The 26,568-nt window shown below is 40.2% G+C and overlaps 1 protein-coding gene and 1 long non-coding RNA gene across 3 annotated transcripts in view; one reads left to right on the top strand and one right to left on the bottom strand.

Annotated features, from left to right (window-relative positions):
* Positions 1–256: 256 nt before the first annotated feature.
* LOC141571724 (uncharacterized) lies at positions 257–17,431 on the bottom strand. Its single transcript, XR_012496800.2, has 4 exons — positions 17,297–17,431; positions 13,975–14,324; positions 4,969–6,012; positions 257–2,098 (listed from the first exon to the last, which is right to left on the bottom strand). It is a non-coding gene; the product is annotated as an uncharacterized LOC141571724 (long non-coding RNA).
* A 5-nt stretch (positions 17,432–17,436) lies between these two features.
* Positions 17,437–26,568, top strand: part of AKAP12 (A-kinase anchoring protein 12) — an 82,869-nt gene continuing 73,737 nt past the window's right edge. Inside the window, exons 1-2 of one of the 2 annotated variants that reach the window (XM_019735441.3) lie at positions 17,437–17,528; positions 17,862–18,201. In XM_019735441.3, coding sequence (XP_019591000.3) covers positions 18,040–18,201 — 162 coding nt within the window. In that variant the 5' untranslated portion in view covers positions 17,437–17,528; positions 17,862–18,039. Of the gene's footprint in view, positions 17,529–17,761; positions 18,202–26,568 lie in introns of those variants that run through there. The other variant, XM_074333707.2, reaches the window with a different exon arrangement.

The following is a 26,568-nucleotide window of genomic DNA, read 5'->3' as shown; positions in this document are numbered from 1 at the left end:
CAATTAGTAGGCAGATGTCCCTCTAATTTTAAGCCCACGGCAGTGGAGGAAGTGGGGCTAGGAGGAGGAAGGGAGCATTAAGACTGATTGACCACGTGCTGTGTCAGGCACCCTGCACATACACCATTCTGTTCTTTCATTCTCACAGTAATTCTATGAAGTAGATGTGAACAGCCCTATTTCACAAATGAGGAATCAGGTTCCAGAAACCTTGTCCAAACTTCCAGAGTTAGTAAGTGCTGGAGCTAGTATTGGAACAATAGCAACAGCCAATGTTTATTTACTAGGCTTACTGCCTTGTACCTTTTATCACATGAAATCTTTTTAACAGTCTTGTGTAAATGGTGTTTTATATCCCCACTTCACACACAAGAAAACAGAACAGGAAGATTTGGAGACACTTAGCAATTCCTCCTATGTGAGTAGGTCACGTAGGTCACATAGTGGTAGGGCTGGGTCTGTGCGGCAGCAAAGGCTGTGTTCTTGGCCATAATGTGACACCTCTATATCTCTCCCTCCACAAAGTCTCAACTCATTGTACACACTTGCCAACCCCCAAGACTCAGGTGCCCCGCTCTCACATTTGCAATTCCTCTTTTCTCTCCAGCCTGTCTTAGTGAGACATCCCAGAAGATCTCACAAATTCCCACTGCTGTCTTCATAACACAATCCAGCCAGTGTCACTGATGAAGGCCGAATCCCTTCCACAAATGAGAGCACAAAGTTGTTGGTGCCGTAGTTAATTCAGCTAAGGATAAACATTCCTGTTGGTTTCAGAACGTTTTGATTTAGAAATTACGTTGACTTAAAGGGAGCACTTGTAGTCATTGAAACCACAAACTGAGGCCTTGTACATGTTGGCAAATGTGAGTCCCAGTTATTGTATATATTTGAAAGAAATAAAGCTTTACTAAAGGTTTGAATTCAAGAGGCTTAAAAAAAACCAAAAAAAAAACCTCATAACTAACTGCGATAATCGGTAAGAAAAGGAGTTAGGACTTTTTTAAACAAAGAAAGCTAGTTTTGACCTCTACCCTCTGCTCACCTTTTTTTTTTATCCTGCTAGTCTTCTTAATTGCAATGCTTTGCCAGTTCAACACAAGCTTTTGCTTGCACGAATTAGCCATCTTTTATTATGTCCAGAACATGCACTAACAGAGACTGCAGAGCAAAAGGTAAAAATCAAGAAATAAAGGGGAAAGGGATAGCCCTTTATTATAGGCAGACGTCTTTTAACCTCGACTCCAGATTGGGCTGGGAAAAGCCATGACTAAGAATAGCTGCACAGCGGGATTTGGTCCTAAGAGCCTGCAAGCGTTGGCAGATGAGGTGGTTGCCTTCTGTTTTAAGTTGCTTTCCGGTGGGTGACACTTAACAGCAATTGAGACTGAGTTCAGGTTTATTTTTTGCTCATTCCCTGCATCCTGCCTTCGTTCTCAATAAGCTTTACCTCTGCCTGACGCCCACTCCACCCTCCTTTCCCAAAGAGCCCCGCTGGCCTTGCAATCTGATTAGGTTCCAGCTGGAGCTTTTCCTTGGCGCCTCGGCGACACTAGCACATCAGCTTGCCGGCTACAGGTAGTGTTTCCGGGAGACCAGCTGAGGATGCCTGGACTCAGCACAGTTGGGGGATGTTCATCAGATAAGGCACCTCTTGTTCTCATGTGCAGCTTTGTAGGAAAAAGTGCCTTGGTCCTCTCACTGGAAATCAGCTAGAAACGCAAGTCCTGTAACAATATTAGTATTGACCCCTCCTTCAAGATTCGAGTCTGGATCTCTCTGCTGTAATTACATTAAAAACCAAAAGTGTAGCTTACTCACGTTTCCAGTTTTACCTAAACCCCTAAGAGGCTCAGGCTGCAGCAGTTGTCTGTTTCCCTCTGTTGTGTCTACTCCACCTTTCTCTGGATGCATATTGGGTGATCTCATGGCTGCTGACAGTGTGGTGAAAAAAAGGTTGAATTCCAGGCCCAGATGCTGTCATTCGAGGGCAGGACTTGGCATCTCTGAAGAGGCTGTGTTCCCTTCAGCAAAAGCCAGAGTGCGGCGGGAGGAAGAGCTCTGGGGGCAGAGTAAAAGGCATGTGCAGAGCAGGAAGCTGGAAAGAGAGAGCAGGTCAGAGTTTGGCTTGATGGGGTAGAGAGTGAGGGTGGGGAAGAGAAGGGAACCAAGGCAGGGGCAGATCTGAAAAGGCCTATGTTCCAGGCTAGGAGCTGGGATTTCCCTCTGCAAGTAAGGGGGGCAGGTGGGGGGAAGGGAATGGGTCCACAGAGGAACTTTGAGTGAGAAATGGACATGATCTGATTTGTATTTTAGGAAGACTGCAGAAATTCAGCAACCTCCAAGGATTACAAGCAGCCAGAGCTATAGGTCTCCTCTGACAAGTCCCTTCAGGTTGTATGTTGCATGAAAGCAGCTTCTACAACAGGCACGAAAGCATAGGAGCAAGCAGGCAGGAAAACATGAAGTCTGAGTTCTCTGCCCAGTAGAAGCTGAGACACCTCAAAAGACAGAGTCCCTTCTCGTGGCAAATGTGACATTGTTCTGAGGACAGGATGGCAGCAGTCCTAACGGAATATAAAGAGAGAGAAGGGAGGCGCACCAACAGATTTCTAGGCTTTCCGGACCCAAGGGGCCATTCTCAAGGTGTAAGGCTAAGGGTTTCACCTGATTTTTACCCCGCTCATACAAGAGGAAGTGCCTGTGTAACTCTTTTTAGCAGTAACTTGTCCCTCTCACCCCATTTACTAATTTACAATGCTCTTTAACCTCCCTTATTCTAATCAATAAATTCTCTAGTGCAGGTTAAGTGACGTATTTGAAGTGCCTTCCTGGGGTTGACTTCCGATTAGGGTCTTTTTCCCCCCACTTTTTAAAATTGTGGTAAAGTATACAAATACAATTGACCATTGTAACTATTCAGTGGCATTAAATATTTCACAATGTTGTGCAACCATCAACACTATCCATTTTCAGAACTTTTTCATCATCCCAAACTGAAACTGTGCCATTAAACAACAACTCTCCATTCTCCTCAACCCCCAGGCCCTGGCAACCACCATTCCACTCTCTGTCTCTATGAATTTGACTTCTCTAGAAAAGTCATGTAAGTGGAATCATACAATGTGTGTTCTTTTGTCCCTGGCTTATTTCTAACCTCATAAACATTAGCATAATGTTTTCAAGGTTCATTCATGTTTTAGCATATATCAGAATTTCATTCCTTTTTAAGGCTGAATAGTATTATGATCAGGGTCTTTTAAATGTCAACGAACCACTCCTAACATGTAGATGAAAGTTGACTTGCACAAACATACACATGTCAAACTGTGTCTGTGCTGGAGATGTAAAATAGGACAGTATAACAAGGCAGGAGTACTAAGGCCTAAATAACAAGGGCTGCAGTAGTGAAAATGGAGGGGAACAAGTACCCCAAACTTTCAGGAGACAGAATTAGTCAAATTTGGCTACTGGCTGAGGCAATGAGGGACATGGTGGAATTTTGCATGACTCTAAGCTTTCTGGTTTCATGAACTAGCACGCTATGAAATACAAGAGAGGGAGGAAGTTATTAGGAAAAGGAGGTGAGCTCATTTTGAAGTAGTTGATGCATAAAAAGGGCAGTTGGATAGTCTGTTCTGGGTTGCAGAAAGAGACTGGGCTAAGGGGTGCATCCCGATATGCTTGGCAAGTAAGTAGCTACGAAAGTTTTGGATGGGCTGACTCAGGAAGGAGACAGCGTATGAGATGAGGTGAGAGAAGAACAGGAGATGGCCCAGGACAGGGTATCGAGGAGCAGCCACATTGGAGGAGAGAAGAAGGTCCGCCAGAGACCAAAGGGCAGTTAAAGCCAGGTAGCTGCAGAAGAAGAGGTTTCTCAAGGGCAGTGGTCCATAACGTCATATCGCAGGATGGGAACAAAGATAGAGGCTCAGGCACGGCGGAGACCAGGACAAGCAGACAGCAGCCTGCCGGAGTGGTGGGGACAGATGCCAGATGGCAGAGAGCCGAGGAATGACAGAGCGTAAGGTGAAGAAGACCAACGTGCTGTGTAGACTATTCTTCCAAGAAACTTGACTGTAACAGAAAGGCAGCTTCCAAGGGCATTGAGTAAAGTTTAGTGGTTATTTATTTTTTTAATCTAAAATAGAGTTATACATTTGTATGAAAGAAAAAGTCAACAGAGGAAGAGAAGTAAGATACGCTGCGGGGAAGGGAAGAGGTACCATCCATGGCATCAGGTCAGTGTTCAAATAGTAGCCCCCGTCATCTCCATCTGTTAGGATGCTGGAGTAAGGGGGAAAAGTTTGCCTGAGTGGATGAGTTGCAGGATTAAGGAGATCTTGATGGCGAGGAAGGGCAGAAGATGCTCTGTTTTAGGCCAAAAAATTTGGAAAACCAAAGTGACTATTTTCCAGTGTATTAACGGTCTCCACCTGAGGAGACGCTGCCTGGACACACGCACAGAGGCCCAAGCATCCTATGCCTGTGGTGGGTGGGTGACCAGGGCAATCCACGGGCAGTACAGAGGACAATGGGTACCGTAGCCTCTTCATCACAGCTCTCTACTGTGGAGGACACAGTAGTGAAACGTGACACAAAAATACAAGATCCAACGTTTACAAATTAAAATAACAGTTTAACATAAAAGATCTACTATTTAATTTTGCTACGAGAATTTAAAAACGGGGCCCACGTATTCTTCAAGATCACAGTGCCGGGAAAGGTCATATCCTAGAGTCATTGTCTGTGCTAACTGAGAGCTGAATACGATTGAAACCTCACATAGAAAAGCTGGAGATGCTGTAAAATCACTCTCTTCAATGAGGAGATGGGACCTCTGAGGTTTAAATTTTTGGCTCCTCAAATTCTCAACATGTTGCAAATTTCCACAGAGATCTGAGAGACCTACTCGTACCATCTTTAAGGCAACTGGTTGTGTCCTTTACAAATATTAATTTTACTTACTGCATTTATAGTGCTTTGCAGCTCATTTGTATGGAACAAAGTGTTGACGGCTGTCTGGCCTTCCTCGTGACATCACTCCTTATGCAGTGAGCTGTTTCCTCTCCCGGTTACTGTTCCAAATGTCTTCTGCGCCTCCCCAAAACTCTGCCAGATCCTAAGATTACTCCACATTAAAATTCAGTGTTTAAATTTACATATATTTGCACTCCACTATTAGGTCTGAAAATAGATATTGTTTTAGCGTCGTCTTATAAAATTCTGGAGCCTCTCAAATAGCCCCCGAGGATGAGAACAAGGCCATTTTACCTACAGTCCTGTTTCAATGGCGTTGCATTGAGCATTTCCTGAGTTTTTATTTGCACAGGGCGTTGTCACAGCTGATCCTGCCTCTGTGGTCACTGCACAGGTCCTCTCTGCAGGAACGTCCTTGTTGGAAATTGTTCTGTGGCTCTGCCTGCCATTCAATGAGCTCATTTCCTCGTCATACATCTGCGTCTGAGAGCTCCATCCAGATCTTGTTTGGAAATTAAATGCAGTGGCTTTGCAGAGGGTGGCTGTCACCAAACTGTGACACAAGAAACACGGAGAACTCAACTCAGATAGGCTTAGTGACCGCTGGGAACATGCATCTGCTAAAAATCATAAGGCTCTACCACCTTCTTCTTTTGTAAATATCTGAAAATCCTTGGGCTTGCAAATTCCAACATATTATATTTGTCCTTTAAACAAAAACAGAGCATTTTTAAATACATTAAAACAACAAACTTTCTTTTTTGTTGTTGTACCCAGTTTCTGAGGCTCAGGACCCCGGAAATGGCTTAGCTGAGTGGTCTGGCTCAGGGTCTCGCCTGAGGTTGCATTCAAGCTTCCGGCCAGTGTTGTAGTCCTTTCCAGGCTCCTCTGGAGTTGAAGAATCCGCTTGCCAGCTCGCCCTCATGTTGTTGGTAGGCCTTGGTCCTTAGCTGGCTATTGGCAGGAGGTTTCAGGCCCTCACCACATGGGCGTCTCCATTGGGTTGCTCACAAGATGGCAGCATGTTTTCCTCTGAGTCAGAGATGTGAGAGACAGAGAGAGAGAGAGAGAGAGAGAGAGAGAGAGAGAGAGAGAGAGAGAGAGAACAAGAGAGTGAGAGAGTGGGTATCCAAGATGGAAGCCAAGGTCTTTTTATAACGTCATCTATCAGGCAAGTAGTCCAATCCTGGTGTAATAATACATAGCATTTTACTTTGTAGTATTGATGCTCAAAGGTATAGATTAATAGAAAGAATAGATAAATAAGAATATATAAATAAATAATATAATATAATATACATATATTGAAGCTAAATGCTTTTTTGTGTGTGTGTGTGGTGATGGGGTAGATCATCAAAAAGACTGGAGACCACTGCCTTGGAGAAGAAGAAATCCTGCTTTGGAAATATTTCCTAAGTACCGGGCACTGTTCTCAGCCCTTTAAATGTATCCTCATAATTACTCCTCACTACCTTATGAGGCAGGTATTAATATTCTCACCGTACAGTTGAGCAAACCAAAGCACAGACAGGTCAAGTAATTTGTCTGAAGCCACACAGCTACCAAGTGGCTGACCAAGACTTAAATCCAGGTAAATTAACTTAAGAACAATTCCTGTCCATTCCTCTCCACTCCCTCTCACAATCCAGTTTACCCATCATTAAGAATTCTCTTACGCTTTGAAAGACTATGCTAGATCATGGGAGAAAAATACATAAAGTGTGATCCTTTCCTTGAGGAGTGTGTGATATGTGAATGAATTAACAGCCAGCCACTAATACTAATTGTGAATTTCCGGTTTTAAATCACAAGTCATTTTCTATGGACTTGACTGAGAAAGACTGATTTTCTTCTCTTTAGCAAAGCGGTCTCCAGGCTTCTTACATGTATACGCCATCAGTTTTTTTAAATTGAGGATTTGGATCCAATATACATAGCTATATTTATTAGGTTGGTGCAAAAGTAATTGCGGTTTTTACAATTATTTTTAACCTTTTAAACCACAATTACTTTTGCACCGACCTAATATTTATGATACTATACTTATATTAGGTTTTCTATAATATACTCAGATTAGTAATTTATAAATAGGATGAAACTGTATACATATAAATAAGAGTTTCCCTGTTTTCTTCTTGCACTTAGAGAGTCTTCTGAGAACCTGCCTGTTTGGCTCTGCCTTCTGAGATGGACCTTTGTGGCCACTCAAATTGGTCGCACATGGAAAATTCCTAGTCTCAGCATTCTTGTGTTAGAGGGAAATTGTGATAGGCCTAGAGTGCAACTGGAAGGGAGAATCTGAAATAAAGGTGTTTTAATAATTATTTTCAAAATAAGTAGTTCTCTTCATCTTTTTGGTTTTAAGGACAGATTAAATGGGTTGTAATTCCAATCGTTTTCACCAAGACTTCCTCTAGCAAATAAGGTCCCCAAGTGGCTAAGCCTGTAATTTTAATCGAGCTCACCTCTTAATTGTCAGCTATTGCTCCACAGACAAAATTCTCACCGACAAGTGGTCAACACATCATTGTTTTGACCCCACAGTGGCTGGTGAAATAAATCACATTTAAAATTTTCCTATTTCATAGTCCAAAAGAAAACAGAAAAATGAAAAATAAATGTTCCAGTCTGAAGTGTGTTGGGCTTATTGAGAGAGTAATTTCTTTGTCCCTAACCCTGCCCCAGGCTGGACCCACCTCCTCTCTAACACCCCTCTGACCACCACCCTCAAGACAACCATCATTGTGCTGCCTTCTCCAAGAGTCTATGGATTTCAGGGCACTTGACTCATTATGTAGAGGCACCAGGAAGAATAAGGAAGCCTTATGTGAGTTTCCCCCACAGTAAACTCCTTCCTTATCTTGGGATTCCCAGGGTTGGTAGAGGAATGCAGGAGAATACAAGAGTGGGGAGCCGGAAGTGTGTGGGTGGGGCAGGATGGGGACAGATAAGGGACTTCAAATCAGAACAGCAGTTTCCACAATAAAGGTATGAACCTGAACAAAATAAATAAAGCTGCAGTAACAGAAAGCAAACTGGAACTTTGCAGCTTAATGAAAGAAAAACTCAAATGAAGGCCAAGGCCAACCCTTTTTACCAGCTCCACTTTTCTGAATCTTAACCGTGGCTGAAGTGGGACAGAAGAGACTTCCATTTAATTATCTACACGGTTTTGTGTTTGGGGACGATAATACATTTAAGAGAAATAGCTTTTGCAGCTTGTGCTGAGAAAAAATGGTGTCAATTAGGAGGAAATTATTCAATAATAAATACAATCATTCTTCAACTCAATTGCTGGTTTGTTCAGAGCAAGCCCATCGCAAGGATATCAAAGAAACCTTGGTCTGCTCAGATCTCTAAAAATCCTCTTACCTGTTCTCTTGGCCGCCAAAGTTAGACACACCATTATATTGAAGAGTGGCTAAAATGGAATTTTTCTCTACATCTCTCCAAAGTGTCCAGAAACCATTTTACTTGAATACAATGAAATGTGGATATTTTGGGGGTAAGTGTAGCTCTCCGGCCAGGGCCCAAATCTTACTCTGCTCAAAAATCAGCTTCTAATACTGGTGGCCAGTGTGCTGGCTGAGAGCTTTATCATTATCAGAGCTTTTAAAAAATATGATTATAGAAATTGATTAATTTGTTAATCTTAGGGAATGCCTTGCTGCATTGCCTTGAATGTTGCAAATGTTTATAAACAAGCAAATATATAATAGTAGTTATTAAATATAGGCCAAAGAAGAATATGGATTTTTTCAAATCCAGAAACTACAATCCACGCTCAATTTTGTTCAAGTTAAAGTTACCCTAGGAAATTAGCATTTTTAAATCACCAAAGCAAAGCACCCCTTTTGTTCTTTCTTTATTCGATATTTTTAATCTTTCTTTATCTATTTGATACGGTATTGCTAGATTCCAAGATGTATTTTGCTAATGAAAGACATGCTAAACATTGGTGATCAGAGAAGCAGAAAAGGGAGGGAACTTTGCAGAAGCTGTTTTTGAGTGTACAATGTTCATTTTTGCTGATCTCACTGTGACTGTCCCCTAGCTTGCTTTGTTTTGATCTGGTTCCTTTGAGACCCTTCACAAACAGGAGAATTTGGAAATGATATTGGCCAGGATAATTACAGATGGGTCCACTATTTCAAGCAGATGAAGCCAAGAGTTAAGAGTGTATTTACACAGCAGTCAGGAAACCTATTGTTTCTGTGTTTTTATCGAGTCTGATAGTTAACAAGCTTAGAAGCACTACAAAATACCAACCTATTAACACTGTGTTGACATCTAATTTGGCTTAATTTTCATTTTAAAGGGTATTTCAAGGATTCTGGAAAGTTGAGACTAAAATGAATAAAACTGGTGTCTTGGATATTTAGCCCATCTGAGAATAAATATTTATTGTTCTTTATTAAAAGAAATTAAACCTTTCTTTTTCAGTTAATTGTAGACTCACATGCAGTTTTAAGAAATAATACAAAGAAAGCCCTCCTACCCTGCACCCAGTTCTCCTCATGGTAACATCTTGCAGAACTATAGATACATATCAGTCAGGATACTGACATTGATACAATCAAGGTACAGAATGTTCCTGGCCCACAAGGATCCCTCTTGTTGCTGGTTTTATGGCCATACCCAGCCCTCCTCCCCCACCCTTCCTTAACCCTTAGCTACCACTAATATCTTCTCTACGACTAATGACTACTTTTTAGAGTTTCGTCATTTCAAGAATGCTGTATAAATGGAATCATACAGTATATAACCTTTTGGGATTGGTGGTTTTCTTTCAGCACAATTCTCTGGAGATTCATCCCGGTTGTTGCATGGATCAGTAGTTTGTTTCTTTTTTTATTGCGTAGTATTTCATGGTATAGACATACGTGTGCCATAGTTTGTTTATAACCATTCATCATGTTGAGGGACATCTGGGTTGCTTCCCTTTTGGGGCTATTACAAATAAAGCTGCTATAAGCACTTGTGCACAGGTTTTTGTGTTAACAGAAGTCTGTAAAGGTCCAAGAGTGTAATTTGGTAGTTGCATGTTTAGTTTTTTAAGAAGCTGCCAGACTGTTTTCCAGAGTGGCTGTACCATTTCACATTCTCACCAGCAATATGTGAGTGATCCAGTTTTTCTGCAACCTCACCGGTATTTGGTATTGTCAGTATTTTTTATTTTAGCTCTGTTGGTAGTTATGTAGTAATACCTCATTGTGGTTTTAATTTGCTTCTCCCAAATCACACACATTTTTATGTATTTATTTGCCATCTGTATATCCTCTTTGGTGAAATGTCTCTTCAAGTCTTTTTGCCCATTATCTCATTGGATTGTTTGTTTTTACTGTTGAGTTTTGAGAATTCCTCATATATCTAGATACTTGTCTTTTATTGGATATGTGATTTGCAAATATTTTCTCTCAAGCTACAGCTTATCATTTTCATTCTCTTAACTGGGTCTTATGCAGAGCAAACATTTTTAATTTTGATGAAGCACAATTTATCAGTTTTTCCTCTTATGGATCATGCCTCTTATGGAATTCCACGCCTAGGCCTAGGTCCTTAAGATTTTCTCCTATGTTTTTTATCTAAAAATTGTATAGTTCTATGTTTTACCTTTAAGTGCGTAATCCATTTTAAGTTAACGTTCTTATAAGATGTGAGATTTAGGTCAAGGTTAATTTTTTTGCCTGTGGATTGCTCCAGCACTGTTTGTTAAAAAGGCTATCTTCCCTCCATTGAATTGCTTTTGCAGCTTTGTGAAAACTCAGTTATGTCTACTTACATGGGTTTATTGACATTATTATGGAATTATTTTGAAAGACTTTAGCAAGTCAGTTTAAAGGAATGCAAAAGAAATGTTAGATCAACTTATCTGTTTTTCTTCCATTTATTCCTAGTTAAGATGTTTATCAGTTCATACTGATTATTTTCATGACTGTAGGCATGAGGGTTTTGGCTGAGGAAATATTTTCTATAGTGATTACATTCTACACGTAGGAGCAAATACTCAGTATTTCCACAACCTAATAGTTTTCTTCTCGTGAGTATGATAAGTAATATATAATTGCATATAGATGATTTTATATTTATCTGTAATTGTATACCAAAATACCATCTTCATTGGCATGATTTTAAAAAATGCTGTCTTACTATAAGATATTCCTACTGTAAAACAAAATTCATTATGCCATGAGGCTTTATGTTGGACCCCTTCCAGGTGGATTGATTTCCTTGGAAGGACCAGATTGAGTATATGTAATGATGATGATTCCAGAACATAGAATTCCCCTCCCCTAATATCATTTAAAAACTGTGCTAAAAGGAAATTGCTTTTCTCCCATATCCTTGCTTAGTTGACTGTTAATTCCCATCAGAAACCAGGAAGCAACAGGAAAGTCAGTTCAATCGCAAGTCTCCAGAGCTGTGGTTCTCAACCTTGGCTGCACACTTAGCATTAACTAGGGAACGTTTTACAACCCCAGTACCCAGGCTGCACCCTAGACCAATTAAGTCATACTATCTGGAGTTGGGACACAGGCCTTCAATTTTGTTAAAACTCCCATGTTTTTCTAGTATACAGCCAAGTTTGAGAACTGCTGAGGTCTCCTGTGTGGCTTACTTTCTTATGAAACCTATCAATGTTACTGTAATTTGTCACTCAATACTGTGAAATACAGTATACTGGGTTGTCATAACATACTATATAAACTTATATCTTTCAGGTTAAAACCTGGATATCTTCCTTGGAGAATTAAAAAATTTCTAAATGGTTTTATTCTTTTGGCAAGAATTACATGTGTCTAATGGAGAAAACTTGGGGGGAAAAACAAGCAAGCATAATGAAGGGGAAAAAATCATTTTAAATTCTATCATCCAGAAAGAATTACTTTAACATCTAGTCTTTTTCTTAGGCGAATACACACACACACACACACACACACACACACACACACACACACACATAAATATGTTGTTTCAGTTTTTATCCTTTCAAAGTTGAGATGATATCGTAATACAGTTTTATAAGTTATTTTAGACAGCTGATAAATTAATGTAAAAATTAGTATCAATAACGGAAACTGTGGAATATTGGTTTGCAATTGTCATAATTTTTATAATTTTACACACCTTAATCTGTGTCATGGATATAAGCAGTTAAAAGGTACTTTTTAAAAAGTCATTTTACATTACAATAAAATAACGTTTAAGGCACATGTTTATACTTTCCAGGATATTTTCCCCCTAAATGGACAAGATACAGCTGATACCTCCTCTGTCATTTTCAGATTTGGAGTTATGGCCAAAAATGCACCATTCCCGGCCAAACCAGTAATTATCATGTAAAGATAATAAAATTATCATTTTTTTCTAAGTCCTTCAAGTACTCTGACTAGAATAAGGATACGAGCCAGGAAAAATATGTAAGGTGAATGCATACTTATTAAATATAGAATGCAACTGCCTTTCTTTCTAATTCAGACTCAAATGTAGCTGACTTTTTATTCTCTGGATTTCAGTGGAAGGATGTATGAATGCATATACCACGCATATATGCCTAAATTACAGGGGAAAAATACGTACATTCACTATTCAATATTTAGGAAAGTCGATTTTAAAAAAATCAAAACTACCTATGTTAAATTTGGCAACATTGATGCATCTAAATATAAATAAGCTGAATAAAAGAAGCCAAAGAAAAGTATACAGATGATTCCATTTTTATGAATTTCTACAAAATTCTAGAAAGCAAACTAATCTACAGTGACAGAAAGCAGATCAGTGATTTCCTGGGCAGGCAGGGTGGGGCCGGGAAAGACTGGATAGAGGGATTGCAAAAGCACACTGGAGAGATTTTTGGGTAAATCATTAAATCCAATCTCTTGATTGTGGTGACGATTTCAAGGATGTATACATTTGTCAAAATTCATCAAATTGTACACTTTAAATGGGTGCAGTTCCTTCTATGCCAATTATACTTCAATAACGCTGTCAACAAATATATTCTAAGGGACTGTTGGCAACCTACAGTAATGGAATTTGTTCTGTAAAGTTTTGCTTGAAATACTGGATATTGCAATCACTTACTGGATGTTATTTTCACTAACCCATCACTTTTACTCAGAAAAACACCCCATAATTTCATACTCTGACATAATCCGTGTTTCCAATTCTTCCATAGAAAGTAAAATTCAAATATTTTACTCATAATTTCTTCCATAGAATTCTCCAGAGCACAATAACACTCAAAACAACATATCCCAACGATTATTTCACTTTTCAAAGTTTTCATTGACTTAGTAGCAGAAGCAGCTGCAGATTTTGGAATCTTTTTCATGTGATTAATTATATTCCCAAAGAAGTAATGAAGTAACATGTTGGGAGCGGGGAAGGAAGGCAAAGTGGATCTAGTGTCACTACTGATTTTCTACCTCTTATTGTGATTTATCACAGCTCCTCCTCCTAGAGATACTGTATTTGTGGGAAGGATAAGAAGTCATTTAAAAACAAAGCAGCTGATAAAATTGAGATGATTCCTTGCGAATACAGAATCTCACCAGAGCTTGACTGAGAGCTCTGTAAAATGGGGCACTATTATCAACCTCTCTTGGATACGATTTTAGTGAATCTTCTTCAGGTCAAGCATTGGTCTTCGCATTGGGTTCTTCATCACATGTAAAAAATAACTGAAGTATATTTTGATGTCATAGACAACATATAGCGAATTTGAGATTAAAAATTCATAAAGGGCTTCAAATTAATAGAGGAACATTAAAATCTCTCAATATTTTACAATGTATGTCTGTATAATGTCTTTTTTTGAGTAAGCATGTTGACTTATGAAACCAAAGTTTCCAGCTTTGAAAAGTACCAAGTGTATTAGTGGGCACTTAACTCAGTAAAAGTTCGTTGAATTAATATAGTAAAACATTTTTTATAAACTACATAAAATATGAATAGTTTCTATGACTGTTGGATTGTTTGTTGTATACTTACAGGACTCTTTGTAGACTCCGTGAAAGGATTTGAAATGGTGTGGATTACAGTAACTTGATCTGTCCTGGAATGTAGAAACCTTCCAGATACCTTCAGGTACTCTCCAAAAGTGTGCACTGAGAAATTCTCTCTCCTCATCAAGCAAATCATTTACTCTATCTTGGTTCCAGTCATAAGTGGATAGAGAACAACCCAACTCTAGAAAAATGAAGAGCCAAAATAATACTGGCTTATTGGTGACTACATTTCGTTTGTTTGTTTATATTTAGACACATCTTGAACAAAGTGGTGGCAGCTATGTCAAATTAGTTCCCTGCAAAGAATTGCTTCTGTCAAGTCTTCTCAAGTGGCTGGAAAAATATAACTGAAAAAAATACATATACAAATGAAAGGATTAACTCCCCCTGGCCCTCTTTCTTATTTTATCATACATTTGAGTCAGCAGTTAATGGCTGGCTTTATACTTAAGCAATACATTCCTTAAAAGTTAAAAGAAAAGTACTTGCCTATATATATATATCATGTATATCTACTGGTGGTTGACCTTTGAACTTCATCTGTGTATTGAACTTTTTCTATAGTTTCTATATGAGTGTTGGATTATTAGTTACTCATTAATAAAATTATTAATTCTTCTAGTTTTCTAGTTTATAATTAGCAAATGCATAAGAAGAGAGTAGGAGTTGGGTTCTTAGATGACTTAGATATCTTGATGTGAGTAATTGATTAAAAAAAAGTAGGCTTTTTATTTAGGAAAAACAAAGAAGTGTTAAGTGGCAGTTTCAAGAGTGAAGAGTTGACAGTTCTAAGTGAAACTGCCTGAAGGCTTTGTAGCTAGAGCATGAATCTATGGGGTAAAGTGTTGGTTTTAAATTCTGTTTTAATAATTGTAATTATTATTGCTCTTTCAGTTGTAAAATGTTTCAAATTTATGAATTCATTTAGAACATATATTAAAATGTTTTGGTGAATGCACAGGATGTCCAGCTACGACTCTAAATTTTATTGGTAAATCTCGTATGACCCGTCTTTCTAGAGAAGTTAGCATGAGATATACGAGTTCAGCCTGCTGTACGGGCAACGTGTATTTGTTTTGGAGAAATTACAAACTGTTTTTTATGAGCACATTGACTCGTTCAAGGAAACAACTCTACCACTGACTGCCCCATGGGAGAGGATGTGCAGGGACACCTGCGTCCTGCTGTTTGGAGCAGAAAGAGCTGCTGGTGAGCAATTGGGGTAACTGACAGTCTTAGGCGAAGAAGTGGAAAATAGAGAACAGCTGTCTTTCTTCCCATCACTGACACTAATGCTAGCAATTCTGAAGGTGTCTCCGAAACCTTGTAAAGAAAACCTTGGTGACTCGATTTAGAGCCTTGAGTGGGAAGCACATGAACTGTGCTTGGCACATAATAGGCACTCAGTAAATATGTCTTGAAACTGAGGGAGGAAGGAAGGAAGGGAGGGAGGGAGGAATGGGAAGAAGGAAGGAGAGAGAGAGAGAGAGAGAGAGAGAGAGAGAGAGAGAGAGAGAGAGAGAGAGAGAAGAAAGGAAGGAAAGAAGGAAGGAAGGAAGGAAGGAAGGAAAAGGAAGGAAGAAGGAAGGAAGAAAAAGAAAGAAAGACAGACAGACAGAAAGAAAGAAAGAACGAATGAACAAACGAAAGAAAGAAAAAGCTTTGTAAAGTTTTGAAGCATTAACTGGCATATCTAAAAGGTTGGAACATCTCATTGCTGGGGATAATAAATAACATAACTTCTCTTCTCAACAAAAATAACTCAAAAGAGTAACTCCCAATCTCCAAGTAAGAAGGAAAGGATTGTTTGGTAGTCTAGGAACCAAAGGTAGTTAGTTATGTGTGTGCTTGTGTGAATCTACAAAGCAGCCAGTTATTCTTAGTACCTCCTTATCGTGGAGCTGTTTGAAGCAGAACAGGGAGTACTACAATATGCACATTCCTTAAAATAAGATGTTGCTTTTTAAAAATATGAACATGAGCATTTTCATAGCCTGAAAACTAAACATAAAGCAAGCAGTTGCTAATCTAAGCAGACACTGGTGATGGCTTCCTCAGCATGTGGGTCATGCTGTCGGCTTGAAATCTTTGACCTTGCAATCTTTTCTGAATATACAAAGGCTGGGACATGTGTAAAGCTTTGTTAAAAATTTCCCAAGAACCGAATAAATGTAATCTCACAGAATGGGAAATTTTGATAGCATTTGTACTACTTACTGATACATTTTCATAGGTGCTGACGTTCATCATTCTCTAATAGGCTTTAACAGCATTTCTAGCTCTTAATATCCTACCTGAGGTCTAAAGGCAACTTCACTAACATTCCTGAAGCTTCCTACAGAAGAGTGAAGTGTGGTATGGATGATTCCTTCCATCTGTCAGCTGTTAAACCTTGAGCACCTGATTCAATTTCTCTGGGCCTACTTTCTCCCACTCCATTGGTCAAATTGACGATAATAGTATCTCTGTCATAGTGTGGTTGTAAGGATTAAATGTGATTATATATACGAAGTGCTTTGATTAGTGCCTGCTACAGAAAAGGTACTCTAGTTTTCCTAAATCGTTAAAATTTGAGTTGAAATGGGTGAAATGCTTAAAAATTCTGAAAACCAAGCGTGTTTATAGATATACAACTGCTTAAGGGACAAATTCCAGAGAAAGTGGTACTTATATACTCTTTCAAATAAAAATGACAAATTCAGAAAAATTCTATTCTGGATAACTAACGCACAATTAGGCACAAAATATCCCAGTGCTGAACTACTGTGTCCATCAATTCTCTACTAAATTGTATTAAATCTGTTATGGGATATTTATCTGGTGTCAAGTGTCAAATTCCGAAAGTTTCATTTTTAAAAAAAATGATGATTCCAACTATTTGTGAAAACCAAGGCATTTAGTTGCTGGGATAATATTTCTTACAGCCCCACCACCTTATGCTTATGTGTCAAATAACCCAACTAACATTTTAATTTAGTTCAAACATTTAACTTGCCTGCTATATTTATATAACAAATATTATATTCAAGAGTATTACGGGAAAGAATGCAAGCCGCTTAGGCTGACATTATTTAGAGTATTTATGGACAAAGATTCATGCAAACGAACAGATCTACGCCATCATGCCCCAGCATGGCACTGGGAGAGGTGGCCTGGACCGCCTGCATCAGGCCCTCAAAGGAAGACCTGCACATTTCCAGTAACAATCTCATTTCCTCAAATTCCCCAGGGAAAGAAGGCGGTCGGTGCTGTTGATAATATCGCCTGACATCACTTGTTCTGGATGATAGGAGAGCGTGGCCTACCTCATCCGTGGCCTGACTGCATGACCCTCCTGGTTTCCTGCTCCTGCCACGTGAGGTGTCCTAATATGGTCCGACTCCTAAGGAGCCTGGGGGGCTTGCCTTTCTCCTGCCGATGGGGAGGAGGCAGGTACAAACGTTTAGTCACACACAACCTGAAGGAAAGCAAATGAGGATTTGGGTTCGCTTCTGGGCGAGTTGCAAGTCAGCTGCGGCAGAAGCTCTTGCCTTGGGGGTATCTATCATTAATAAATCCCAGCGAATCCAATCTCCCAGGCGAATCCAGGCTTTCTGTCCTCCCTCTTTCTCCCTCTCCTCTCACTTTCTGCAGCTCTGGGTCATCCCCCAGCTCTGGTCCCCATTTTTTGAACAGGAGGCACCCGGGGGGCTGCTCGCCTGGACCTTGGCTTGCGACTCTCGCTGCGCTTTGGGTCCTTGCAGCCTGGGGGGAGATGCTGCTGCAAGGCGTGTCTGGGCTGTGCTCATGTGATGAAGCGAGGGAAAAACAAGGGGGAGGAGGAGGAAGCAAAGAGGTGGCCTTTTTTTTTTTTTTCCCTTTTCTTTTAAGGAGTTTGCCGCGAGCGCGTCTCCTTCATTCGCAGACTGGGCGCGTTGGGAGGAGGAGCGGCAGAGGAAGGAGCTCTTGGGACCTCCGGGCGCACGGCTTCTTTGGCTCTGTTCCGCGTCCCTGCGATTTGGAGAAGGCGTAACCCGGCGGCTGGGCGCGGGAGAACCTCGGAGAAGCCATGGGAGCCGGGAGCTCCACGGAGCAGCGGAGCCCGGAGCAGCCGGAGGCTGGGAGCTCGACGCCGGCCGAACCCCAGCCCAGTGGCGGCGGCCCCGCGGCGGAGGCGGCGCCTGGAGCGCCAGGGGACCCGTCCATCGCTGCCCCGGACCCCGCCACCAAGGTACGGGCGCGCCGGGCCACCTGCCCCGGGGAGGCGGGGGAGGGAGGATCCCTCTGATTTCCGCCTGCGAGAACTTCCCCGCCCGTCCAGCCCATCTGCAAACTCGGGAGCAGGAGCCCCTCTTTTCAGGGTTTTTTGCCCCAGGGCGGGACCAGAGCAGCAGTGAACGCGGCGGGGAGACTCGCATCTTTGTCGTGGGTCTCCAGGGGAGGCGACTGCGCCATCCGCAGTCATAAAATCCAGCCCAAGGCACACTGCTAACCGAGCCTTTCTCCACACTCTTCCGGTGGGAGCGACCCAGCCCGAGACGCATGGGCTACGTGGGGGAGTCCGTGGAGAATTGACTCCCAGGCCCAGGTCTTGAGCCCCCGGCCCCCCTTTCTCCACGATGAGGACAGCCAGCTGCTGGGCCATGACCCGTGTTGTAGCCTGGCGAACGGACCACCCATGGGTTCCCCGCCGCGTACGGTCCTTACTAGCTGTTCATGGAGAGACCGGGGTTTGGTACCCAGTCCTGCGGCTGCGGCTGGAGCAGACACCGCCTTCTTAATGCAGAGAAAGCCTGGAGGTAGCTCGCTCTGAGCCAAAGAAAACCTGGGCAGACGCTGCATTTCCAAAAGGAATGACAGGTTTCGCAAACAAGGCAGCGTCTTTTTCGCTCTGTGCATTGCCTGTGGACTCCTTTGGATAAACAAATGCTGGAGGAGTAGTTAGAAGTTCTCAAAGGAAGCGGTCTGGCATAAGCGAGCATTCCCTGTACGCTTGTCAGTGGAGGCAGTGCTGAGCCTCCTAGCAAATCTGTCGATTTTATAGTCTTAAATCTTCAAGGCTCAAATATTTATTCTTGGCCACTACAGCCGTCAAGTTTGTTACTTGTTCCCATCTTTGTATTTTAGGTCTGTTTTCCACCATGTATGTTCATTAGCAAGGTTTCACCCAACCTGTGTTGTGATATCCTTATAGGAAGATGTGGGTAACCATATTTAATGCTTAAAAAAAAAAAATACACAACGACCATGTGTCGAATTTGAGGATACAGATTAAATGGGGACCTTCAAGAGTTATCTCAGGAGGTATAGATGTTTAATGTACTTATAGGTAAACCTGTTTAATGTTTTTATGAGGAAAAAAAAACAGTCTGAAATCTAGGTAAATTTCACAGAACTATGACCTCATTGCCTTGACCTCTTTAGTTGTCCTAGTCTAGTTTAGGCTGAGACTGTCCTTCATAACTAGATTACCTCCAGTCCTTAATTTACAACTACTTGTAAAATCTATGGTCCCCAGAGCTGTGGATACTAACAAGCGCTTACTGCCTGGTACACTCGATTTTCTAAGCGGTGCCTAAGGCTTGGGCCTAAGGAATGTATTATCCTTTTGAGGTCTGAGTCACCTTTTAATCACCTTTTACTGTAAATCACTTTTTGATACCAACTACGGTCAAAATGGCTGCATAACCAGTACTTAGAGTCCAGCAATGAAAGTAATTTTAAGGTGTAATTGATAAAAGCTTGCATTCAGGTTCATATTTTTTCTTGGCTTTCACTACTCCTCAGGTCTTCTTATTAATAGTTCACCCTGCCATATGGTACTTATTCCCTTCCCAGTAAACACATTTGTTCATTTAAAACTATTCATTCCATTCTCTTATTCTCTTCTTCGTATATCCTTCCATAAATTTATCCTTCTTCCTCTTTCCTAGTTACCGCCATCTTGAAACAACCAAACCACCTCCTTGAAAACAATTACTTAAATGACATCCAGAATTATCACTGAACTTTTTGGCATTCAGCCCAGTTATCAATTTGGAGGCAATCAATACACTTATATGTATCCTTGGAAAATGTGTAGCTTTTCATTTCAATTTGCAAAATGTATTACTTAGGTTTTGAAGACCTGAGTCTTTTCAAAGGGACTCCCCAAATTAAGAATGACTCAGCATAGGACTGTTTCCTCCCCTCCTTGCCCTGACTCAGCATAGGACTCTTTCCTCCCCTCATTGCCCTGGTCAATGCCACTTCCTGACTTCTGAGTAATCCCATCTGCCATTCTAGGCTCCCAAGGCACCATAGACCCTCCTTCCCAGCAGTCTCCACATTTGTGGGTTTAGTGACTTGACTAATAAGTGTTTTCTTGGCTACTCCGAATGTTCTACAAGGGTAGGGACCATATCTGTTTTGCTTATAGTAGGTGTTCCCCGAAGTGTGGCATGCTGCATGGCACGGAGTAGGTTCTCAGGAAGGGACGCCACTGACTCCCAGGTTTTGATTGGAGACTGTCAAGTTGGGGAATACTTTGGCCCATCTAATTTTTCTACAATTTAACCTTTGACCTTCTCATGATCCATCTCATGTATCACAGACAGTGACTAAGTTAAGTCAGTCTGTTTGCTTATTATTAGAATGAGAGAATATTTTGGCCAAAAAACCCAGATTTGGGGACTTTGATTTCAGTTTCTCTAGAAAGAGTGGCATGTTAGTTTTACAATTTCAAATTGCCTTTAATTTCAAATAGACCAAATATATTAGCCACAAATATGCAAGTGGCTCAAATGAGAGCACGTCGATGCATTGGATAAGTTATGAATTACATCTTGAACTTTCTTGGTTGGGTCTATGGGCATATAGGGAGGTTTAGACTAATACATCATTCCCTAACTCCCAGTAAATGCTGATCATGAACTAAAAGCTGTTAGTAGACTTTTTTCCCATCTAAATGATGTTTGTATCATATGCACACCTATTTAGCAATCCAGTTTACTTTCCTTTTTTCTGCTAATTTCAGTTACCAGTTACTCGCTAAGTGCTCACAAGTCAAAGGTATTACACTAATTGAGTTATTGTTACTCCTACCTGGTCAAACTTGATTACTCGAGTCTAACATTTAGATGCAGTGAGGCAGAAGTCGTGGTTGTATCTGTGGTGTTTTTCAGTAAAATAGAAAGAGTCTTCCAGTCAATCTTTTATAATCTTAGTATGTAAATTCTCGGAGAAAATGGCTTGATCAATTATTTTATAGATTTAGTTTGAGATTTGGGCCATCTTGGCTACTTGCAGGGGCAGGAATATTAGACTACCTACACATAGGTGGTTAAAAAAAAAAAGCCTTGTGTTAATCCTCAATCGTCTGTTTTAAATATTTGTCTTGCAAAGAATATTTGTCTTGCAAAGAATATTTCGATCAGGCAATATAGCGTGAGGTGACCAATGACAAATTTACTTCATGTCTCTGGCAAATCTTGATTTCTGGAGCCAAGCTCCAGCCTAAGTCTGGACAATCATAATCCTCGAATTAGCTTTTCTGCATTCTCTGCTCAATGACCTCAGAGCTGGAAATGGAACAGTAGTTGCAACAGCGTGTGGCCAATGTCCCTGGCAGGTGGGGAGATGAAGGTTCCTGTCAGTCTTTCAAGCTGTGGTTCCATTTGGTTACAAGAGCTGAATCACCAAAACACAAAAATGTACTCAAATAGAAGTATCCATTAGCTGATTAGTAGACTGAAGGGTGTCTTGGCCCTTCATGCATTAAAACAGACAATTGAGTTGACCAGATGCGTTTCATAATCCCTCCACTGGGCCTAAAGTAGAGTATTTTCTCTCACCTGCCATCTGTTTATAGAATGGAAGTCGAGACTGAAGATGGCCTTGAAGTGATTATGTCAACATACAATTTTATACCAAAAGAGCCAGAATTTAAGATGATTAGGTGAGAATTATATGTTTGTTAATGGAGTGGTGTTTTTATGTGTGTGGCTACCTGTATTCCTATGGATTTTCCCCAGATTATAAGAGGTGCTACTTTCTGATTGGAACACAGTCCAAAATTTGGAGATGTGGGTATAAGGGTGGTCATTTAGGAGAGCCATAGCCTGTGGGGATGGCAGGGTCTTCCCTGGAATCTATGATGGCCTTTTAGGCTGGTAGATACATGATATCAGTGGAGATTTCCACTTGAAATGCATCCTTCTATGAGGTACAGGTCTCAAATGTGCATCCTTTTGAATTCACTTTGGGTCAACTAAGCTCTGTGCCTGGATAGCTTTAAACTGATGTTATAGGATTATTCTAGATTGGTATCTTAGAAGACAATTCATAAATGCAAATGTTTTGTTTCACAAGATACTATACATTTTTTTTCTTTTCCTTCATCAGTTTTAATACATATTCAGTGTTATAGAACACCAACAAAAGGAAAATCAAGTTAAATGGTGCTTATTCTTGGCCTCTAATTCTGTATGCTGTCATCATTCATGAAATGAGAAATTAGAATTTATAGCACTCAGTGTTCTGAGAAAAATATAGTTAGTACTTTAAGCTCATGAGAAAAAACAACAACAACTAAATGTCCTTAAACCTAATCCTTAGTTCTCTTATAACCTAAAAAAATTACAATTTAGCATAAGTTTAATTTTTAAATAATACAATGGAAAAGTATAACTAAAAAAGCTGGGTTTGGAAGGGAGAAGCACGATGTGTAAGCTTATTTTTAATAAATTCTTGAAAAACCTATACTTAATTACTTTGGGCCATTTTCTTGCCGGTTAGCACTGTATTAGCGAATGTATGGGTGGGATTTTGTACCTTTGATCATCCTTTGGTTTCCTGCTCATTAGTACATCTAATAAAAGGATTGGGGTAAAGTTATTAATAATTTGTAATAATTTGAATCATACTTGCCTTCGTATTTCTTATGAATAATTGAGTTTACTTATTTAAAGCTGACTGTAGATCTGACATCATTTTTGAATCAAAAGCTTTACAAGATGATCAAAAGCACTTGTTTACTCTTATTAAAATGATTTTTATTTAAAGTCATTGCATAACAGGATTCATTTAATGTTTATTTTTCTAAAAATGTTAATGGTTGAGAACCTGAACTTGTAGAGTATGGTAAAAGTGAAAGTCACTTATTCTTTTCCACCCCACAAGTACTCACTGTTGAGGATAGTTTGAAATTAATGTTGGTGATTTCTTGTATATTCTTTCAAAACCTTTATGCATGTGTAAGGAAGGATATAAATAAGAATTGCCCCATTTTTAAGAAATAAGATCATATATACAGAGGGTGCCAAAAAAATGTATACACATTTTAAGAAAGGAAAAAAACTGTATTAATTGTAATACTCAATATATACTGAAAACAAAAGATGAATGCAAGTCACGTTTGACTTCTGCAATTACAAGAGGTGCTCAAAGTGGTTCCCATCAGCGTCCAGACATTTCCGATTACGGCGAACTACTGCTTGAGCATAGATAACATCTCTTAAATGTGTATACATTTTTTTGGTACCCCGGGTATATTCTACTTTAAGTTTTGGGTATCTTTTCAATCAGGAAGTAAAGATCCACCCCCATTCTTACCAATGGCTGCATACATTTCTCCTTTATGGGTTGAAGTACCATAATGATTTCACCAATTCCGTGTTTATATTTTCCTAGTCTTTTGCTATATTGAATTGACACAGGTAATATCCTAGCTCAGATATCTGTGTGTGTGTGTGTGTGTGTGTGTGCAGATGTATCTTTAAAGTAGATTTCTGAAGTGCGGTTGCTGGATCAAAGGATTTATATCCATTTTAAATTTTGATAGCCCTAGCTAAATATCTTTCCAAAGAGATTCTACACTTTGCATCCTTATTCCGTGTAAGTCAACACTGGCTTTCCAGTGCTTTTGCCCCAGTGGGTAGCAGATATTCTAATATTTACCAATTGTCATCTCAGCACCTGAATTTTCTTAACATATTTTTAATTATGAAGTTGAGCGCCTTGTCATGTGTATTGGCCACTCGATCATGAACTGGACTGGCTTTCGGAGCATTAAAGGCTGTGGTTGCTTTTACTGTTAATTAATTTCTTAACTACTTCTTTTTCCCCTCAGAAATTACTCCAAATAGGGAAAAAGCAAGTCTATGAGTAGAAAGGATGCCTGAGGGACTGCTTTTTTTCACTACTCCCTTTCCTTCCCAAATTAGTAAACTGTCTTTAATTCTATTTGCTTGGACAATGACCTACTTCTTTGGCTGTCCATTTAAAAATGTCTCCCCTGGGAACAATATAAAATCATCTAGTTGCCAGAAATTTCTTCATACTTCTGATCCATGAAATGTTGGAGTCAGGGATTGGGGGCAGCAGAAATCCACTTCCCCTGAGTTCCCTTCTCATTCTCTTAACAAATGACAGCCTGGTTCTGTTAACTGGAATAAATGTGTTCTCCCAGAAAAACGTAGGTGTTCAAAGCTCTGGAAACTGCAGGATCTTTTCCAGACACTGTTAGGCTTCTCTTAGTACAAGTATTCATTCAAATTCAAAAATTTCTCCATGATGGGGAGAAACCCTGTAGTTTCATTCTGTCTAACCTTAACCAGTTTTAATAAATGTCAACTTTATGTTGAGATAAGCCACAATTTAAGAAGGGGCGATTACTACAACTCATTGGCTGATCTGTTTGTTATACGCAGACGTTGCAAATTGCAGGAGTGTTGAGAGATTACATTTTTCCTGGTTCCCAAACCTGGTTCACCTCATGAGCTTTTGAAAGACACCTCTGGCCCCATCCTGGGTTCACTGAATCAGAAAGCCCAGTATTCGTAGGTTCTGTAGCCTTAATGCTCTTCCGGTATTCTGATTTGCCTGGTGTGACCACTATTGCCTTAAGGAAGGGTGTAGGGTGTAGGAAGTGATGGAGGGCCAGGGAGAGGTCCTCCAGGCCTCCGTGACAATGGCACAGACTGACTGAGGCTGGATCTTATGTGGGTGAGAGGGAGGGTTTCAGGTAAAATTGAAAGAATTAGGTGTTGCCCTTCTCACCTCTTGAAGAGAAGAATAAAAGAAAATATTTCTCCTGCATAATTTCTTTATTCTACTGTATTGAAAATAAGTGTGCTGCTAGTAGAGGCTGTTCTAAAGAGAATGTGCTACTCAGGGCTAATAGATGTTGAATCAAACTCTGTTATCCTTTGAGCAAGAAGGAGGCTACTTGTCAGTGTTCATTTCGTTCCCACCTGATGGCCTCTTAAACCTCTTCCCTCACTGATTGATCAGCTTTAACTTTGGAGGGCTTAGTTTATGGCATTTGGCTGGTCCAAACATCTGTGAAGAAATCTTAAAACCTAACCAAGTCCCTGAGGATCAGAATGGGGTTCTGGATTTCCCCAGTACTTATTCACTATTCAATCTTGATTCCATAAATATTTCTTTACTAGCTCCAAGGAACTGGGCTAGGAACTGCAGAGACAAAGAAAAGACAGCTCCCGAACTCAGCCCTGAAAAAATTAAAGTTCTCCCTCTCCCTCCCTATTTGGCTCTGTAATCCACTAAAAATTGATGGTTTTGTGTCTAGAGAGAGACCTCTAATTTCATTTTCCATACGGGTTACCTATTGTTCCAATATTATTGATTAAGTAGTTCCTCCAGTTGAAATGAGTTTCCATATATGCATAAAATGTTTATTGATTTCTTTTTACTTTAAAATTTTTCCTGCTGTGTTTATTTGGACATTAAGTTAAAAGCACTAAGGGAGTGGCTAAAAATCTGGTCAATTATAGTAGCAAGTTGATGGTTTAAAATACTTTTAAATTCAACATCTGAGGTGTTAACCTGGTCTCTCATGGCTATGGTAAGTTTATACATACATAAATATAAAAACGTGGGAAGCAGGAGTTGTCTTCTAAACCAGGGGTCTAAACTTTTTTCAACGTTTTTCACCAAGGGCCATATGCGGTAAAATACACAAACAGCTGGGCCACTCACTAGAGGTGAAGTACGTATGGCCTTACCTGGTTTATTTAAGTAAACTAAGTATATTTTTGGAATTTGCTGCGGGCCAATTAAAAATGGATTGCGTGCCGTGGTTGGCCCGCGGACCGCAGTTTGGACACCCCTGTTCTAAACTGAATTTGTTCTCTTGTTATGTAATAACACTATGCATTAAAAATAGTCAATGAAAGGTTTCCTAACCACTTACCATATGAAAGGCGCTGGTCTAGATGCCTTGAGAGATAAAGAGATAAGAACACATAGCATTATCCTTTCAAACATCATAATCTAGGTGAGGTTATAGGGTCCCTCTAGAGGAAATATTCAATAACAAAGATTGAAATACCGTGTTTCCCTGAAAATAAGACCTAGCCGAACCATCAGCTCTAATGCGTCTTTTGGAGCAAAAATTAATATAAGGTCTTTAACAGCCTGTGTCAGAGCAGAGATCACTGGAGCAATCCAGGCTTGTAGCCGGGTGGGGGGTGGGGTGGGCCTGGGATCACAGTGGAAAGTCAAGTATCACAGAATAAGAGATGATAACATCAAAGGAGCTGATGGTGGCAGCTATGGAGAAGGGGGAACTAAAAGTGAACGTGAATTGACGATAAAA

This window comes from Rhinolophus sinicus, chromosome 2, assembly GCF_057876585.1.
Source record: "Rhinolophus sinicus isolate RSI-liver-muscle chromosome 2, RSI-T2T, whole genome shotgun sequence".
Lineage (NCBI taxonomy): Eukaryota > Metazoa > Chordata > Mammalia > Chiroptera > Rhinolophidae > Rhinolophus > Rhinolophus sinicus.
Note: the sequence above shows the minus strand (reverse complement) of the source record. Positions and strands in the feature narration are given on the sequence as shown.